Below are 18565 nucleotides of genomic sequence, written 5' to 3' on the forward strand. Positions count from 1 at the left end.
GTGTGATTTTAAAAGAAAAAGTTTTGTTTTTGAAAGGGTCAGTGGGGTTTTGTTAATTTTCTTTAAATCCTACAAAGAGATACACTTCCCCCAAATACATTTACTTTACTGACAGCAAAGTTAGTTTCCATTTGGAAAAGTTACCCTGTTTCCAACATCGAGTTATCTCTGTTGCCAGAAAATCAAAAGGCAGCCAATCAGATTTGTAAACCTTTCCTCTGGTACATTGTCAAGATCTCTTGCAAAATGAAATTGTCCTACAGCCCTCCCCTCTCCTGTGGCTCTTAAGTGCAGTTCTGCCCCATCTAAATATTAATATTTTGCAATCGTGCCCTTTATGAGCCCCTGGCAGAGTGGAGATACGCCACAGACGGGGTGAGGAGAGAGTCGTGGGGACCACCTGGCCAGTGGCTGTGGTCTTAATGAAGACTGACAAGCCCAGAGGAGGTGTGCAAATACCCTGATGCCTGCAGCCGGCTTTGCATCCAGCAGCTCCCTCCACAGATTTACAGTGGCCTCTATTGTCCTTGAAGAGCTGCTTAGAAACAAGGTTGCAAAGCTTTCTCCTTGGGGCCTTGGGAAGGCTGGATGAACCCTCCCCCGTCTCCACCTGATAGGGCTGATCCAAGTGTTTCTGGGTGGTGGTTTTCCACACTGGTTTTATTTAAGGTCTATCAACAGGTGCTGAGTGTGAGGCAGGGAGGCAAGTGTTTTTCTGTGGGTGTTTCTTCCTTTTAACCAACTGCACCACGTGCTTCTGGTTTCAAAGCAGAATTTTTTTCTCTGCCACTTTCATGTTTTATGTCTTTTCACTTATAGGCGTGCCTTAGTTGAAATTCCATGAAAAGGGTGTGAAGTGTGGATCACCTTGCTTAGACTCTTAGGAGGTTGAGTGCTTGTGCAGGCTGGGACAGCGTGCACTTCTTTTCAGGAGGCAGGTGAAGGGAGCAGGTGGGATGAGGCAGAAGACTGGCCAGAAAGAACACTTTTCTCCCCATGAGTCTTGCAGTTAGACAGAAGTAGTAAGGACAATTGTGAAGTTCTTGAAAGTGAGAAGAGAGAACACGTTCCTTTGAAATTAAAACTCAGTTTTTCCTGATTTTTCACGTTGGCTAAAACGTGCCAGGAAACGGGCTTTTCCTGATTTCTTTTTTCCCCTAGTACAATAACATAATGATTAAATTTGGAAAAGTACTTTGCAGTTTTCAAAGCACTTTGTTATTCACAGTAACTGCAAAGATCCCCCCGTTTTAGATGAGAAGGGAAACTGAGGTATGAAGAAGGAAAGGAACAGGAAAGAAGTAACAAAGATGAGTAAAGTATTGGTAATTTCTTTTCTCTGGGAGTTCTAACGTTCTAACAGGCTTGTAGTTTAAGACGTTTCTAGATAGCAGATTCTCACACCTAACTCACTGTACTTTCCAAACTTATCTAACTATAAGAATCCGCTGGTGTGCTTGTTCATAAACAGATTTTAGGCCCATCTTCTAGTTATTCTGATTTCAGTTGGTCTGGGGTGATCTAGGAGTCTGCTTTTTTTTAACAAGGTCATGTGGGGATTCTTATCTCTTGGCATGTTTGGGAAATTTTACATAGCCGGCAGCTGAAGCGCAGATGGAAATAAGTTGTCCAAGGTCACGCAGTCTGAACTCCCTGATCCCCACCTGGTGTCTCTACTCCCTGAGCCCACATCCCCCTACCACCCACTGCTCCACAGCTGCCTTCCCAGGGACACAGAGTTTGTGATCAATACTGGATAATTCTGCCATGCCTTTATTGTCTTGTCTTCATCACCTACTACGTATGAAGCTGTCCAGAAACAGGAGGGATTTGAGGGTGAGGGAGATAATGAAGAAGACAGACACAGGCATAAGAGACAAAAAGAAACCTCAATGTTATTAAAAATTCAAGCTAGGTGTAGGGGTGCACACCTGTAGCCCTAGTTACTAGGGAGGCTGAGACGGGAGGATTGCTTGAGCCCAAGAGTTCAAGGCCAGTCTGGGCAACATAGCGAGCCTGCCTCAAAAAAGAGAAAAAATCACTACAACCATAGAGGTACAGTAAATTCTAAATCTAATTGCCATATTAAGAGGCATTCATTCTCCATTCCCTTCATAAAACCTACTTATTAATGCCAGTCACACTAAATATTCATAACCAATAGGCTGTGCACTAGTACAGAAGTCTCAAAAGTGGAGAGTAGCCAAGCACAGTGGCTCACACCCGTAATCCCAACACTTTGGGAGGCCAGTTCAGGAGCATTGCTTGAGCCCAGGAGTTCAAGACCAGCCTGGGCAACATGGTGACACCATGTCTCTACAAAAAAATTTAAAAATTAGCCAGGTATAGTGGCACATGCCTATAGTCCCAGCTATGAAGGGAGGCTGAGGTGGGAGGATCACTTGCGCCCAGGAGTTCAAAGCTACAATGAGCTATGATCATGCCACTGCACTCCAGCCTGGGCGACAGAGCAAGACTCCCTTTAAAAAAAAAAAAAGGCCAGGCACGGTGTAATCCCAGCACTTTGGGAGGCCGAGGCAGGCAGATCAGCTGAGGTCAGGAGTTCGAGGCCAGCCTGGCCAACATGGAGAAACCCTGTCTCTACTAAAACACAAAAATTAGCTGAGCGTGGTGGTGCATGCCTGTAATCCCAGCTACTCAGGAGGCTGAGGCAGGAGAATCACTTGAACCGGGGAAGCGGAGGTTGCGGTGAACCAAGATCGCGCCATTGCACTCCAGCCTGGGCAACAAAACTCTTGTCTCTAAAAAAAAAAAAAAAAAAGGTGAAGAGTATTCAGGAAGATCTCTAGGATACAAGGAAAAAATATATTTTTTATCTCACTCTTTTAAAATTTCTATTTGGTAATGTACCTGGCACATTACATATATGCAAATATATATGTACATAAATACATATACATACTACGTATGTACACACATACACATTCTCAGCTAAACAAACACATATGGACCACATACGAAAAACTTTTTTATAGAAGCAGTGCACATTTCAGAAAGTTTGCAGCCACCTCTCAGTCCTACCTGCCTGCCTTTTGCAATTGACTTGGATGCTACGAAAAGTCTCTTCCCAACCTGTTTATGTCTGTAATACTTGTAATCATTTATTATAATTTAATTAAATTTTATATAAGCTGATGGAATGTTGTTTTAATAAAAGAAAAGAATAGTCTCTGTGGAAACTTATGTTGGAAAGGCTTATTTACAGTGCAGATTGGACAGAGTATATTTTTTTTAGTTGCTGCCAAACTTAGGCTAGGTAAGATACCTGTGCACAGTTGAATGCCATAATAGTAAAAATCTAGGATTCTGCTTTAGTTTGGCTTGCAAAAATCTGGTATAATAAACTCCCATGTACCCTTATCCAGTTTCAGGGATTATCAACTCACAGCCGATTTTGTTTCCTCTCTTCCCCAACCCAGGTAATTTCAAAACAAATCCCAGATATCCTATGTTTTATTTATAAATATTTCATTATATATCTTTTTTTAAAAGGAACCTTTTTAAAAAGCATAGCCAAAATATTATCATAACTAAAAAATTCAGTCACTTGCGAATATATCAGATATCTCTGATCAGAGTTAGATTTTCCCAATTCATACATTTCTCTTACCCTTTCAGTCCAATATAGATCTTTCAGCCAACTGGTGGCGAGGTGATGGATTGGTGACCATGGGGAGGGTGCAGTTGAACTTGAGCATGGGGGAAATGAAGTGGGGGTGGGAGAAGGAAGGAGCTCCGTCTCCAGGACAGAGGCTCTTGTTGCCTCCAAGGGTCACTGTCCTCTCTGTGTGCACAGCTCAGAGCTTGAACGTATTTCAGCCAGAAAGAACCTCACCCAGAGGGGCTGCGTCCATTCTGCTTCCCCGCAGGATCTGTCTCATGGCCTGTGATTTAGACCGCTGGGTACTTTGACGTCTGGGCCCACAGTGTGAGGACTTCCAGCCCCTAAGGGTGTTCTTCATTATCCAGATCCATCCCTTCCCTGGGCCTTGACCACAGTGGTGAGCTCAGCAGAATTCCCTTAGAAGCAACGCTGTGTTTTGAGTGGCTCATGGGAACCCGGGTTTGGGGTTCCAAAGGTAGCTGAGCAGTGACAGGAGAGTGCTCAGGAGAGGCCCTTCCTGAACAGGCGGGCCAGGGGAGGAGCATGCACAGCAGGACCGGGTTCTACTGTGCCCGCTACAGCGCGATAAGGCAAGCAGGGCGGCACATACTGGTACTTCTTCCTTTCAGTGCTTCCTGAATGTGAGCACAGCTGCTTCGTGGCTGACTTCGTTATCTCTTTATTTCCAGGGAAGACTCTCAACTCAAAAAAGTTTTCACTGAGGTACATGCAGTGTGGACATAAGCAAGTAGCTTTGCCTGGCTAAAACAGTGATAAAAGGAGCTACCTTAGAGGTGGTGAGGGTCAGATTATGCTTGCACACATAAATACATGGAATGATGCTTGGTATACAGCATTGTCCAACAGAATATCCTGTGATCGTGGAAACATAGTGTCTGTGCTTCCCGATGCAGTTGAGCCCTTAAAAGAAGGCTGAAGTGACTGAGGAAACTTTAATTTAAATTTGAATAGCCACATGTGGCTTTGGTGGCTACTACATTCCATGCAAGTCTAGGGGATGTTGATAATACCGTAACGATAGTATTTTGTTTTTATCCACCCATCTGCACACTGATGTAAAATTTTTAATATGGTTCTCAGTGAAGACCTAGAAGACAACACTGGTATGAAAAGCAGAGACAATATTATAAAGTGGTGTTTGCTCTGCATCTGTGTGGCCCAGGACATTTAGGATGTCAAAGATCGTCTCTGAAATGAAGGGTCAGATTTTGAAGCGGACTGCCTCTGTGGGAGTCTTTCAAGGAAGGGGAGACAGCCTTGTGATAAGCATGGGTGGGAGCAGGAACTCAGGCTGACATTTAGTGTGTACTGCTTACTGGCGGTGTGGCCTGAGTCACATCGCTTCGTATTTTTGATCACCAGTGTTCATCTGGAAGATGAGGGTCATGATACGCACCTGCCTGCTGGGGTTGTCATATGTGCTGAGCTGTCAGGATGCCTGGGCTCAGTCCGTGAGGACCGTGGTTATCATTCAGATAATGATTATGCTAATACCACAACTTAATGCACAATCACCATCACTTCTAATTAGATTGGAAAATTGAATAATTTTTATCCCTATGAGATGCCAGGGATGCTGATTGATTGCCCTAGATACTACTTAAATGTATGCTCTTTTGACTTTTAAACATTTACAATAATTAGAATCCAGTGAACTGAGGGAGAGAGAAACCTCTGACATGATCCCACTAATGCCTGATCGAGGCGAGAGCGAGCAGGTCGGCCACAGTGGCTTCAGGTTCCCAGCTGTCTTCTTGTGCTCAGACTGTGGGTGTTCAGGTTGTACGTACATCTTGTGCTGCCTGCAAAGATTTGGTATCCAGAAGTTGATAGCATACAATTTTTTTTAAAAGGAAGAGGTTTTCGGTGCTAACCATGCGGCCTGGCTTCTTGACATCATATCATTTTTATTTTACTCAATTGAAATGAATCAACAAAAACATTAGGCTGGAAGAGTGGAAACTCTGACTTAACTGCTTCCTCATATGCTCTCCCTTTCTGCCTCATATGTTCTCCCTTTCCTCTCCTAGATGTGACATTTGCTGCGTCACCTTTCGAACACATCGAGGACTGCTGCGTCACAACGCGCTTGTCCACAAACAACTTCCCAGGGATGCAATGGGCAGGCCTTTCATACAGAACAACCCTTCAATTCCCGCTGGCTTCCACGACTTAGGATTCACGGACTTCTCCTGTAGGAAGTTTCCTCGCATTTCTCAGGTATTCTGATCAGCCCATGGAAGCAACCAGCAACTGCCTTCCATGGTCCACGCAGTTAGACTGTGGAAACTTCCTCTCCCTGAGGTTTCTTTCCTTAAAATGTCGGTTGGGCTTTGTCTTTTTTGTAACACCTTTTTTCTTAAAATTATCATTGGCCCTTTCAGTCTCCCTTGGGTTGTTGGCTTGAGAAGGGTGCATAGTCTTGTTTGGGGTTGAATATCCTATGAACTGTGCATCAGTCTAGCTCTTCTGTGCCTTTTGCCCGTTCTTGGGTCTTTGAGGTTTAAAGTTGTTAGTTGTAGACCAGGCCCCAGTGGCTCACACCTGTAACGCCAGCACTTTGTGAAGCCAAGGCAGGAGGATCATTTGAGGTCAGGGGGTTGAGACCTGCCTGGACAGCATAGCAAGACTTTATCTCTACAAAAAAATTTAAAAATTAGCCAGGCATGGTGGTGTGCACCTAGTAGTCCCAGCTACTTGGGAGGTTGAGGTGGGAGGATCACTTGGGCTCAGGAGGTTGAGGCTGCATTGAGCCATGATCGCACCACTGCACTCCAGCCTGGGTGGCAGAGAGATTGTCTCAAAAATAAAATAAAATTTTAGGGCCGGGCGTGGTGGCTCATGCCTGTAATCCCAGAACTTTGGGAGGCCAAGACGGTCAGATCATGAGGTCAGGAGTTCAAGACCAGCCTGACCAACATGGTGAAACCCTGTCTGTACTAAAAATACAAAAATTAGCCAGGCGTGGTGGCACGCACCTGTAATGCCAGCTACTCGGGAGGCTGAGGTTGCAGTGAGTCGAGATCACGCCACTGCACTCCAGCCTGGGCAACAGAGCGAGACTCCGTCTTAAAAAAAAAAAAAGTTTTTTTAAATAAAATAAAAGTTGTGAATTGTAAAACACCCCAGTCCTATGATAATTGGAATTTGTGGGATTTTTTAAACATCTTTCTTTACTATCTGCATTGCAGCTAAATATTCCAGTGTTGTGGTTTCTATTAAAAACAATTTGGGTCATTATTGACCTGAATAAGAAAAGAGCCATATATATTCCCTGCTAATAAAGCACCTGCTAAAACTACTTTGAAACTGGCTGGGCACAATGGCTCATGCCTGTAACCCCAGCACTTTGGGAGGCCAAGGCAGGTGGAGCATTTGAGGCCAGGAGTTCAAGACCAGCCTGGCCAACACAGTGAAACCCCATCTCTACTAAAAATATAAAAAATTAGCTGGGCATGGTGGCACATGCCTATAATCCCAGCTGCTGGGGAGGCTGAGGCATGACAATCTCTCGAACCCGGGAGGTGGAGGTTGCAGTGAACCGAGATCATGCCTGGGTAACAGAGCGAGACTCAGTCTCAAAAATGAATAAATAAAACTAAAACTACTTTGAAATTATATTTTTCCCCATTTAAAAAAGTTGAGATAGAAGGTATCAACAGTGTTGTTCTTCAGGTGTACAAGGTACAAACTCAATGGATTGTTCCATATGCACACACCCATGTGTGTACATCCCCCAGGTGACATTCCTCATAGCCCCTCCGAGGCAGCATCCCCCTTCCACAATGATAGAGGGGTAGGGTAGCTGATTCTCCAACGTCTCTGACCCTCAGTTTTGCAAGGCACCCACTTTGACAAAGAGAATTAATTCTACCCTTGTGGTATTGTTACGTAACTGTACTTCAGAATCTCTAGTGAGACGCCCTGTGGGTTGATATCATTCATCACGCAAACATGATTCTTAAGATGCTTTGTGGATTTCCTTATTCAGTCCAGCGTGTTAGCAAGCAAGAGAAGGTCAACTCTTTTTTTTTTTTTTTTTTTTTTTTTTAAGGCAGAGGCTTATTCTGTTGCCCAGGCTAAAGTGCAGTGTGGCATAATCATGTCTCACTGCAGACTCAACCTCCTTAAGCTCAGGTGCTTTTCCTGCCTCAGCCTCCCAATAGCTAGGACACAGGCATGTACCACCACATCTGGCTAATTTTCTTATTTTTTTTATAGAAACAAGGTCTTGCTATGTTGCCCAGGCTAGTCACAAACTCCTGGCCTCAAGCGATCCTCCCACCTCAGTCTCTGGAGTAGCTGGGACTAGAGGCATGAGCCAACACACCTGGCTAATTTTTTTTTATTTTTTGTAGAGAGATGGGATCTTGCTATGTTGCCCAGGCTGGGAACTCTTTATATTATGGGGAAAGGCTGTGTACTGGGATAAATGTACAACAAATACTTTGTGCATCTCCGTTTAGTGATTATTTTTTCAATCTTCACGTGTGTTCCCTTGCTTTTACCGGTGGGTTCTATATAGGCCTGGTGCGAAACAAACCTGCGGAGGTGCATCAGCGAGCAACACCGTTTTGTCTGCGACACCTGTGACAAGGCGTTCCCCATGCTCTGCTCACTGGCTCTGCACAAGCAGACCCACGTGGCGGCAGACCAGGGTCAAGAAAAGCCGCAGGCCACGCCCCCGCCTGGTGACGCCCTGGACCAGAAGGGCTTCCTGGCCTTGCTTGGCCTGCAGCACACCAAAGACGTCAGGCCTGCCCCCGCCGAGGAGCCCCTGCCGGATGACAACCAGGCAATTCAGCTCCAGACACTCAAGTGTCAGCTACCTCAGGACCCCGGCTGCACCAACCTGCTGAGCCTGTCACCTTTCGAAGCTGCTTCCCTAGGCGGTTCTCTCACAGTTCTCCCTGCGACCAAGGACGGCATAAAGCACCTGTCCCTGCAGCCCTTCCAGAAGGGCTTCATCATCCAGCCTGACAGCAGCATTGTGGTCAAGCCCATCTCTGGCGAGTCGGCCATCGAGCTGGCAGACATCCAGCAGATTCTGAAGATGGCGGCCTCGGCTCCTCCTCAGATCAGTCTTCCGCCCTTCTCCAAGGCCCCCGCCGCCCCACTGCAGGCGATCTTCAAGCACATGCCCCCTCTGAAGCCAAAGCCCCTGGTCACACCACGGACGGTGGTGGCCACCTCCACGCCCCCGCCTCTCATCAACGCCCAGCAGGCTTCCCCCGGCTGTATCAGCCCCAGCCTGCCGCCACCGCCCCTGAAGCTCCTCAAAGGCTCGGTGGAGGCGGCCTCCAACGCCCACCTGCTGCAGTCCAAGTCCGGGACCCAGCCCAGCGCGGCCACGCGGCTCTCCCTGCAGCAGCCGCGGGCGGAGCTGCCGGGCCAGCCTGAGATGAAGACGCAGCTGGAGCAGGACAGCATCATCGAGGCCCTGCTGCCGCTGAGCATGGAGGCCAAGATCAAGCAGGAGATCACTGAGGGGGAGCTCAAGGCCTTCATGACAGCGCCCAGCGGCAAGAAGACGCCCGCCATGCGCAAGGTGCTCTACCCCTGCCGCTTCTGCAACCAGGTGTTTGCCTTCTCGGGGGTCTTGCGTGCCCACGTGCGCTCCCACCTGGGCATCTCGCCATACCAGTGCAACATCTGCGACTACATCGCCGCCGACAAGGCCGCGCTCATCCGCCACCTGCGCACGCACAGTGGGGAGCGGCCCTACATTTGCAAGATCTGCCACTACCCCTTCACTGTTAAAGCCAACTGCGAGCGGCACCTACGCAAGAAGCACCTCAAGGCCACCCGCAAGGATATCGAGAAGAATATCGAGTATGTGAGTAGCAGCGCGGCCGAGCTAGTGGATGCCTTCTGCGCCCCGGACACCGTGTGCCGGCTGTGCGGTGAGGACCTCAAGCACTACCGTGCCCTGCGCATCCACATGCGCACGCACTGCGGCCGCGGCCTGGGCGGGGGCCACAAGGGCCGCAAGCCCTTTGAGTGCAAGGAGTGCAGCGCCGCCTTCGCGGCCAAGCGCAACTGCATCCACCACATCCTCAAGCAGCACCTGCACGTGCCCGAGCAGGACATCGAGAGCTACGTGCTGGCCGCCGACGGCCTGGGCCCCGCAGAGGCGCCGGCCGCTGAGGCCTCGGGGCGCGGGGAGGACAGTGGCTGCGCTGCCCTTGGTGACTGCAAGCCCCTCACTGCCTTCTTGGAGCCCCAGAACGGCTTTCTTCACAGGGGCCCCACCCAGCCTCCACCTCCCCAAGTCTCGATCAAGTTGGAGCCCTCCAGTAGCTTTGCAGTGGACTTCAATGAGCCCCTGGACTTCTCTCAGAAGGGCCTGGCACTGGTCCAAGTGAAGCAGGAAAACATCTCCTTTCTGAGCCCTTCTTCCCTGGCCCCCTACGACTGCTCCATGGAGCCCATCGACCTGTCCATCCCCAAGAACTTCAGGAAAGGGGACAAGGATTTGGCCACTCCCAGCGAAGCCAAGAAGCCTGAGCAGGAGGCGGGGAGCAGCGAGCAGCCCTCTCCCTGTCCAGCACCCGGCCCTTCTCTTCCTGTGACTTTGGGGCCCAGCGGGATCCTGGAAAGCCCCATGGCCCCTGCGCCGGCGGCCACCCCGGAACCCCCAGCGCAGCCCCTGCAGGGCCCTGTTCAGCTGGCGGTCCCAATCTACTCCTCAGCCCTGGTCAGCAGCCCTCCGCTCGTGGGCAGCTCAGCCCTCCTGAGTGGCACAGCCTTGTTGCGTCCACTGCGGCCCAAGCCCCCCCTGCTTTTGCCAAAGCCCCCCGTGACCGAAGAGCTGCCCCCGCTGGCCTCCATTGCCCAGATCATCTCATCTGTGTCCTCGGCCCCCACCCTGCTGAAAACCAAGGTGGCGGACCCAGGGCCCGCAAGCACTGGCAGTAACACCACGGCTTCAGACAGCTTAGGAGGCTCTGTCCCCAAAGCCGCCACCACCGCCGCCCCCGCTGCCACCACCAGCCCAAAAGAGTCTAGTGAGCCTCCCGCTCCAGCCAGCAGCCCAGAGGCTGCCTCTCCCACTGAGCAGTGCCCAGCGGGCACGTCGAAGAAGAGGGGCCGGAAAAGGGGGGTGAGGAGCCGACCCCGCGCCAACAGCAGCGGGGTGGACCTGGACTCCAGCGGGGAGTTTGCCAGTATCGAGAAGATGCTGGCCACCACAGACACCAACAAGTTCAGTCCGTTTCTGCAGACAGCAGAGGACAACACTCAGGATGAGGTGGCCGGAGCCCCTGCTGACCACCACGGGCCCAGTGATGAAGAGCAGGGCAGTCCCCCAGAAGACAAGCTGCTGAGGGCCAAGCGGAACTCGTACACCAACTGCCTGCAGAAGATCACCTGTCCCCACTGTCCCCGGGTTTTCCCTTGGGCCAGCTCCCTACAGAGGCACATGCTCACACACACTGGTAAGAGGGCCACTGGGCTCCCAGGCAGTGAGTCCTACTTCCTGGCAGAGGGAGCCACGAGTGGGGGGTCAAAAGCGGGGGGTCAAAAGCGAGACCCATCTCCCACAGCTCCAGTTATTCCTAGCTTGGCTTCTTCCCAAGTCTCCGAAGCCCTGAGCTTGTCTGGTGGTGCTGTATTTCCTATGTGCTCTCAGTACCCACATGGTCTTTGTGCAGGGGCTGAGCCCTCCAAGGGCAGCATTCTACTACTGAGTGTTCATGCAGGGTGTTTTGAGGTGAAAGTGGTCACAGGCCCTCAGATCACTCATGGCGTCGCCTCATCCCTTCCGGAGGTGGTAGCCAGATTATCTACTGGGTTAAGCAGGGAGGCGGCTCCAGAGAAGTGAGACTTTGTATTAAGGTATTGGGGCATAATGAGCTCGGTGCTTTGACATTCCATTCCAGTGTCCTCAATGCAGCTTTTTAAATTTTGAAAATTTTGTGAAGTTTTTTTGGATGCCATGTCTTCTTAAAGATAAATATTACAAATTGTGATGTTGGCTGTTTTCTTTCAGTTCACTAAGGCAGTCACATCTTCCCCTGTTGATTGTGAAAATCAGCAATGAGTGGTGGTGGAATGTTTTAAAATTTCTGTTTATACTACAGTTGTAAGCCTTTCTGAGAAACTTCTCTCAGAATGGCCTGGCGCTGGTCCAGGTGAAGCAGGAAAACATCTCCTTCCTGAGCCCTTCTTCCCTAGCCCCTACAACTGCTCCATGGAGCCCATCGACCTGTCCATCCCCAAGAACTCACACCCAAGTGTGAAAAAATTCTAAGTAACAGACTTAAATTGTCAAAGTGATACCCCAAAAGTTATCTTCCTTTTTTCTTTCTTAATAAAAGAGTCTCACTATATTGCTCTCAAACTTCTGGGCCCAAGCAGTTTTCTTGCCTCTGCCTCCCAAAGTGCTGGGATTACAGGCATGAGCTCCTGCACCTGGCCCCAGAAGTATTTTTCTTTTTTTGAGATGGAGTCTCGCTCTGTTCCCCAGGCTGGAGTGGAGTAGTGTGATCTCAGCTCACTGCAACCTCTGCTTCCCTGGTTCAAGCAATTCTCCCTGCCTCAGCCTCCCAAGTAGCTGAGATTACAGGCATGCACCACCATGCCCGGCTAATTTTTGTATTTTTAGTAGAGATGGGGTTTCACCATGTTGGCCAGACTGGTCTCAAACTCCTGACCTCAGGTGATCTGCCTGCCTTGGCCTCTCAAAGTGCTGGGATTACAGGCGTGAGCCACTGCGCCCAGCCTGCCCAAAAGTATTTTTCAAATGTTAGTTTCTAGAAGTTGATTTTTAAAGAGAAGTTTAGGATAGGAATATACTTTAAATAATTTTGTATCAGGTGCTTCTAGTATATAAATGGCCATACAACTGTCATCTGAATTATAATTTTCTGAATTTTCTCAGTGAACAGTCTCAGTATTCAGTGATTTATGTTATTGAGCTAAGGGCAAATTAGTGAGATCCTATCTTTTTGGAGTTTACAACCAAAATATTAATAAATAGATAGGGCCTAAAACCAAATGGTACTGGATTGGCGAATAAAATACAGAACACCAGTTAAATTTGAATTTCAGATAGACAACAAATAATTTTTAGTATAAGTATTTTTATGTAGTTCTTGGGATTTACTAAAAAATTATTTGTTTATCCAAAATTCAAATTTAGCTCTGGGCATCCTGGGTTTTTTTGTGGGTTTTTCTTTTTGTGCTAAATATGGTAACCCAAGGTAGTCAGGAGGTTTATGACAGGATGTTGAGGGTGGGTTGTGGGAACTGGTGTGAGCCGTGCTCTGTATCCAGGTGGAAATGCATTCACAAAGCTTTGGAGAAGCTCGTGGAAGGCTGTTTCTCCTAGATGAGGTGGAACAGCAGGAGGGAGGTCATGGAGCCGCCGCTGGATACCTGAACAGTGTGCAGAATGGAGCCTGGGGAGGGAGAGGAAGCTGGGAGCCAGAGAGAGTTGTGGCTGGGAGCGATAGGACTCTCAGAGGCTGCACTGGTCACCAGAGCTTGCCACACAGACACGGCATTTCTTTCTGCTGTGGTGGGTCCTTGAATCCAGGGATTGAGGAGTAGCAAGTCAGGAGTGCCTATCCAGGGAGGACTCAAGGAGAACCAGGATTTCTAGATTTGTAAAGTATGTACTGCCCTTTCATACCACTGTCTCCCTGTTAAAATAGTTTAAGCCTGACAAGTAAAGCAACCATGCTAATGGTGACAGCAGCTCAGGGAAGAAAATGCATCTTCAAGAGAAGGTGCCTCTTATAGCAGTGTCTTTTGCTACCTTTTTGGGTGCCACCTGTTTATCGCCTACTGAGAGTTTATGGAGAAGTGAGTCTTTGTGTTACCACTTTTTCAGAAAGCAGATGGCCTGGATCTGATGATTGGCTTGGCTTGCCCCCTTCCACAGTGCTCCCACCTCCCCGCTGCTGTCACCCAACCTCCCCATCTTCCTCCTCCAGTATTTCCTTTTTTAAAAGTTGTGCCCATGACTTTGCAGGTGCCTGATATGTGTTCCCATTTGTGAATCCAGTCGATTGCCTGGCTTTTGAATGCCACAATGTCAGTGTTGGTTTAAAATTTAGTAGCATCTGAAACTGAGCAAGAAAGCAGGAGGTTTGTTTAAGTTAGGATGGGGTAGATATAAATATAAACATTCTGCTTCTTGTCCCTTAAAAGTTACTGATAACCTTGATAGATGTGTCTGCTTTGTCGCAGTCCCTGTATCCTATCATAATGTGTTCTTGGTAGAGCTAGTCTTCATGACAGTCCTGTGAGGGTGATGTCATCCATGTGTTGCCACAAGGAAATTGAGGTTTACTTTTAAGGAGCTAACTAACTTGCCTACAGCCATATGGGGAATAAGAGATGGAGCTACTGTTCCAAGCCAGGGTCCAGTTCTGTGCAGCTGCCCACTGGTCAGGGTGTGTGTGCCCAGTGTGTCCTCTGTGTGAAGGCAGAAGGCGGGCAGGGTACACCTTCCATGCCTCCCTGTGTTCCCACATGTCCACATTGCAGAAGATTTGGAAGTAGTTTGAGATAAGGGGGGACACCACTGTGGATCAGAATGTTATTAGCTAATTTGAGGCTTAATGACTCCAGAATCCTGTTAGCCACATGCATAGACACTGTATGAAGGTTGGTGCCCATCGAGCTCCATTAACTTTCTTTGCTGTGCTTCACTCTCAGCTTCCAGGGATGTTCAGCATCACCACTGCTAAATCATGTTATATGGAGCACTTGGCTACATCCAGTGTCGTGTTAGAGCATTTTCCATTCATGGAGCATTAGAGCTGGAAGGAGCCTGGGAAGTCATCTGATGGGCCCCCTCTCCCCACAGACCTGATCTTTTTCCTGGTAGGCAGCTCTGCTGTCTCTCAGAGCCACATGGATCCTTGGCTCCCTAGGCTTCTGTGAGGTGCTATCTCCAAAACTTTGAAAAAAGTCTTGAGTATACACATGTTAAACATTGACTCTGCAGCCACCCTGCAAACAAAGGTGTTATTCGGAGAGGATGTTCTGTGGGGTATTTTTGTTTTTTCTAGTTTTTTGCTTTTGTACAGACGAGGTCTCACCATGTTACCCAGGCTGTTCTCGAACTCCTCAGCTTTGCAAAGTATTGGGATTATAGGTGTGAGCCACTGTGCCTGGCCGTTTTGTGTTTTTGAGTATAGTGTTAAAATCTAGCTGAGTTCCAGCCAGAAGCATTGAGCAGCATCCGGTTTTGGACTGCATTTAAACAAACTGTCTACACCTTGAATGCTGGCCTCCTACCCCCTCCGCAAATGACTGTACTGTCTCTACTTTGTCTCAGAACATGTGTTCTCCAGTCCTCCCAGTCCTCAAAGGGGCAGCAAGAAGCACATCCGGTGTTCAGTGTCCAACGAGGGCTATACCTGCTGGCTGCTGGCAAGGAGCATGTGGCCTCAGCCTTTTCTTGCTCTCGGCTCAGGTTCCAGGAACTGTGTTTGATGAGGAAGCTGGCAGGGCTGTCATTTTTCATACCCCCTGGCACAGTCTCCACACACACCTGCCTTTCCTCCTTCCTTCCACTCCTCTCCAGCTCTCTCCCAGACCATACTTTCCTGCTGATGAGGACAGTTCCTGGTTCCTTACCTTTCTCTACCTAAACGCGCCACTCCATAGGAGACAAGAGTGCACTGTTCCTGCCTTTACCCCTCGGGAGCATCTCGTGTGTTTTTAGGCCACAGGTGGAGGAGAGGGTGCCAGAAAACACAGCCAGTCTGTTCTAGCCTCTGTCCTCATTTTCTTCCCCCTTCCCTTTGCTCCAGTTCCTTGTCCCACAGTGATGGGCTTGGAACTATGGGGTGTCCATTCTGGGCTTCCCTGGCTTGCTTGCTTTCTCACGGGTGCTTTGAGCGCCTTTTTTGAGCCAGCTCAGGCTTTCCCCCCCACACCCTTTCCTCCCTGCTCCTACCTGGCAGTAAGGGTCAGAGCTTCGGTCAGTGAATCATCCAAACCTGAATGTGGAAAGCACCTGGGACACCACTTGTATTTGGCTCCTTTTAGCTTTCTTAAAAGACAGCTTTGGCCATTTGTACCCAGTCCTGTGTACACTTCTGCCAAATACAGAGAGAAAATACCAAAAGAAAGATACCTGCATGCAGGGCTGGAGGAGCGATGGAGAGAAGGTTGGGCTGCTCAGGCTGTCATCTTGTTACAAAAAGAAAAGCAACTGCAAGGTTTTCTATGCTAGTTAGACCCCACCTTTCTAACCCTGATTGTCTTTGAAAAATGAACAGAAATGTTTTCAGTTCTGGTTTTTTTTTTTTTTTTTTTTATCTTGGAGGCCAAGGCCCCAATCTCATCAAACTATTCTCACTGTTCACTCTTCTCTTGCCCCAATGTCCTTCTTCGCTTCTTCGTTTCTTGACTGTTCTGGGAGAGTAAACACTGGCTAATTTTTTTTGTTTCTTTTTGGAGGTTTTTTTTTTTTTTTGAGACAAGCTCTCGCCCTGTCACCCAAGCACCCTGGCTAGAGTACAGTGGCATGATCACAGCTCACTGCAGCCTTGAACTCCTGGCTGAGTTCAAGTGATCCTCCTGCCTCAGCTTCCCAAGTAGCTGGGACTACAAGTGCACACCACCATGCCTGGCTAATTTTTTTATTTTATTTTTTGAGACAAAGTCTTGCTCTGTAGCTCAGGCTGGAGTGTAGTGGCGTGATCTTGGCTCACCACAACCTCTGCCTCCCGGGTTCAAGCGATTCTCCTGCCTCAGCCTCCAGAGTAGCTGGGATTACAGGCGCGTGCCACTGCACCCAACTAATTTTTTGTATTTTTAGTAGAGACAGAGTTTCACCACATTGGCCAGGCTGGTCTTGAACTCCCGACCTCAGGTAATCCACCAGCCTCGACCTCTCAAAGTGCTAGGATTACAGGTGTGAGCCTCCGTGCCGGCCTTTTTTTTTTTTAATTTTTTGTAGAGACAAGGTCTCACTGTGTTGCCCAAGTTGGTCTTGAACTCCTGGGCTCAAGCGATCCACCTCCGTTGGCCTCCCAAAGTGCTGGGATTATAGGCATGAGCCACTCTGCCCAGCTGGCTGATGGTTTAAGCGCTCGCGTTGGGGCTTGCAGAATGCTGCAGGTCCTGAGTGCACAGGTAACTCCCTGTGGTTACAGGTGCTTTTACAAATCCCCTCCTAAAGCAGTTATTCGTGGCAACTACCAAATAAATAGAATCATTTGCTACTTTCTATATAGATGGCTGGCCAACAAGTGTTTTTGAAACCTGTGTTATTATAAAATACTAAACGGGCCCATTTTCCTGCATCCCTGCAATCCAGAGAGCCCACCACTATGTAAAAATGTCAGACTTACGCAGTGAAATGTGAGCTTTTAATGACTCACGTGAGTTGTTATGTCACTTTGGGAGCCTTTGTAGTTTGATGCAATACTTTCACATCATGGATTGTTTTCTGAATTTAGCATTAATAGGGACCATCTCATGGGGACGTCAGCCTGGCAGTCCTAACCAACTGTAAAGGTGACGCACTTACCAGTGTGAAAATTACAGAGTAAAACCATGTGACAGGGGGAGCGAGAAGCCGATTGTTTTCTTTGAAATCAAGAATCCTATCATAGTAGCTTCTTACTTGTTTTCCTCTTGGCCCAGTTCTTTTCTCAATCTGGCCAGACTCAGAGAAGCAGCAGTGTTACCTTTTGACAATAAAATGTTAAAAGTACTTTATTTTTACTTGAAATTATTAAATACTGTGTTCAATTTTAAATGAAAAACAATAAGTAATTTTTTTCATTTTATTTTATTTTTGAGACAGAGTCTGTCTGTCGCCCAGGCTAGAGTGCAGTGGCACAATCTCTGCTCACTGCCACCTCCGCCTCCCAGGCTCAAGCGATCCTCCCACCTCAGCCTCCCCAGTAGCTGGGATTAAGGTGTGCACCACCATGCCTAGCTAATTTTTGTATTTTTAGTAGAGACGGGGTTTCACCATATTGGCCAGGCTGGTCTTGAACTCCCGGCCTCAAGTTATCTGCCCACCTCGGCCTCCCACAGTGTTGGGATTACAGGCGTGTGCCACCGTGCATGACCACAAGAAGTAATTTGGAAGACACACCATAAACACTGACATACTGTACAACTAGTCACACTTTTTTTTTAATGTGGATGTTTTAAAAATAAATTTTGCGGAAAACACCTGCAGAATGATATGAGGAGACCCTGAAAACAGTCAGTGGGGTTCTCCACTTCTGTTCAGGTTGCCTTGTGGAGCTACTCAGAAGCACACAGGCCAGGTTTCTGGGTTTCTGATTCTGCCCTTTCCAGTTTTCTAATTCTGTTGTCTTTGATTGTTGCATCTTTATTCTTAAAAGCGCCTGAGGAGATTTGTAAGCATCATCTTAAAGGGTCTTTTAGCTCAGGTGGGAATCAATGTCCCCTGTCTCTGATTATTACTCCTGATGTGAAATTGTGGCCATGCTGTCATGGGAGTGGTGCCAGGTCTACACCTTCAGGCTCTGTATGAATGGCGCCCCCTGGAGTCGTGTGACACAGCCATGCCGGTCAAGGCTAGTCCCTCCTTCCCCTGGGAAAACACGTGGCCCCTCTGGCTGGTCCCCAGGTGCCAGGCCCTTGCTGTGCATTCACAGGGGAGTGCGTGGCCTTGGACACCTGCACTAGTTCAGGCTTCTGTAGACATTAATCTAACGCCAGAGGCCCCTGTGATCTGTGTTTCCAGGGAGCTGTGTTTCATTGTGGCAATCCCAGGGTTATGAGACAAAAGTACTGGGCCCCAGCTCTGAAGTCATGTTGGTTAACACACAAAACCTTTTACCCTGTAACATTAGCAACTGGGACCTTGGACTGCAGCGACTTGGGGGAAAGGGAGGAATTCAGTGATACACAAATGATGCACCACCGACTTCCATCTCCTGAAGGCCCCTGATCCCCTCCCTCCTCCTCTCT

General features: G+C 48.4%; 1 protein-coding gene across 10 annotated transcripts in view; it reads left to right on the plus strand.

The window, feature by feature from the left end:
- The window catches only part of RREB1 (ras responsive element binding protein 1), a 144056-nt gene that overhangs the window by 112940 nt on the left and 12551 nt on the right, over positions 1-18565 (plus strand). For all 10 annotated transcript variants that reach the window (XM_024248423.3, XM_063725326.1, XM_054557168.2 and 7 more), the window contains 2 exons: positions 5677-5866; positions 8172-11082. In XM_024248423.3, the coding sequence (XP_024104191.3) occupies positions 5677-5866; positions 8172-11082 (3101 nt within the window). The remainder of the gene's footprint in view (positions 1-5676; positions 5867-8171; positions 11083-18565) is intronic.

Source organism: Pongo abelii, chromosome 5, assembly GCF_028885655.2.
Source record: "Pongo abelii isolate AG06213 chromosome 5, NHGRI_mPonAbe1-v2.0_pri, whole genome shotgun sequence".
NCBI lineage: Eukaryota > Metazoa > Chordata > Mammalia > Primates > Hominidae > Pongo > Pongo abelii.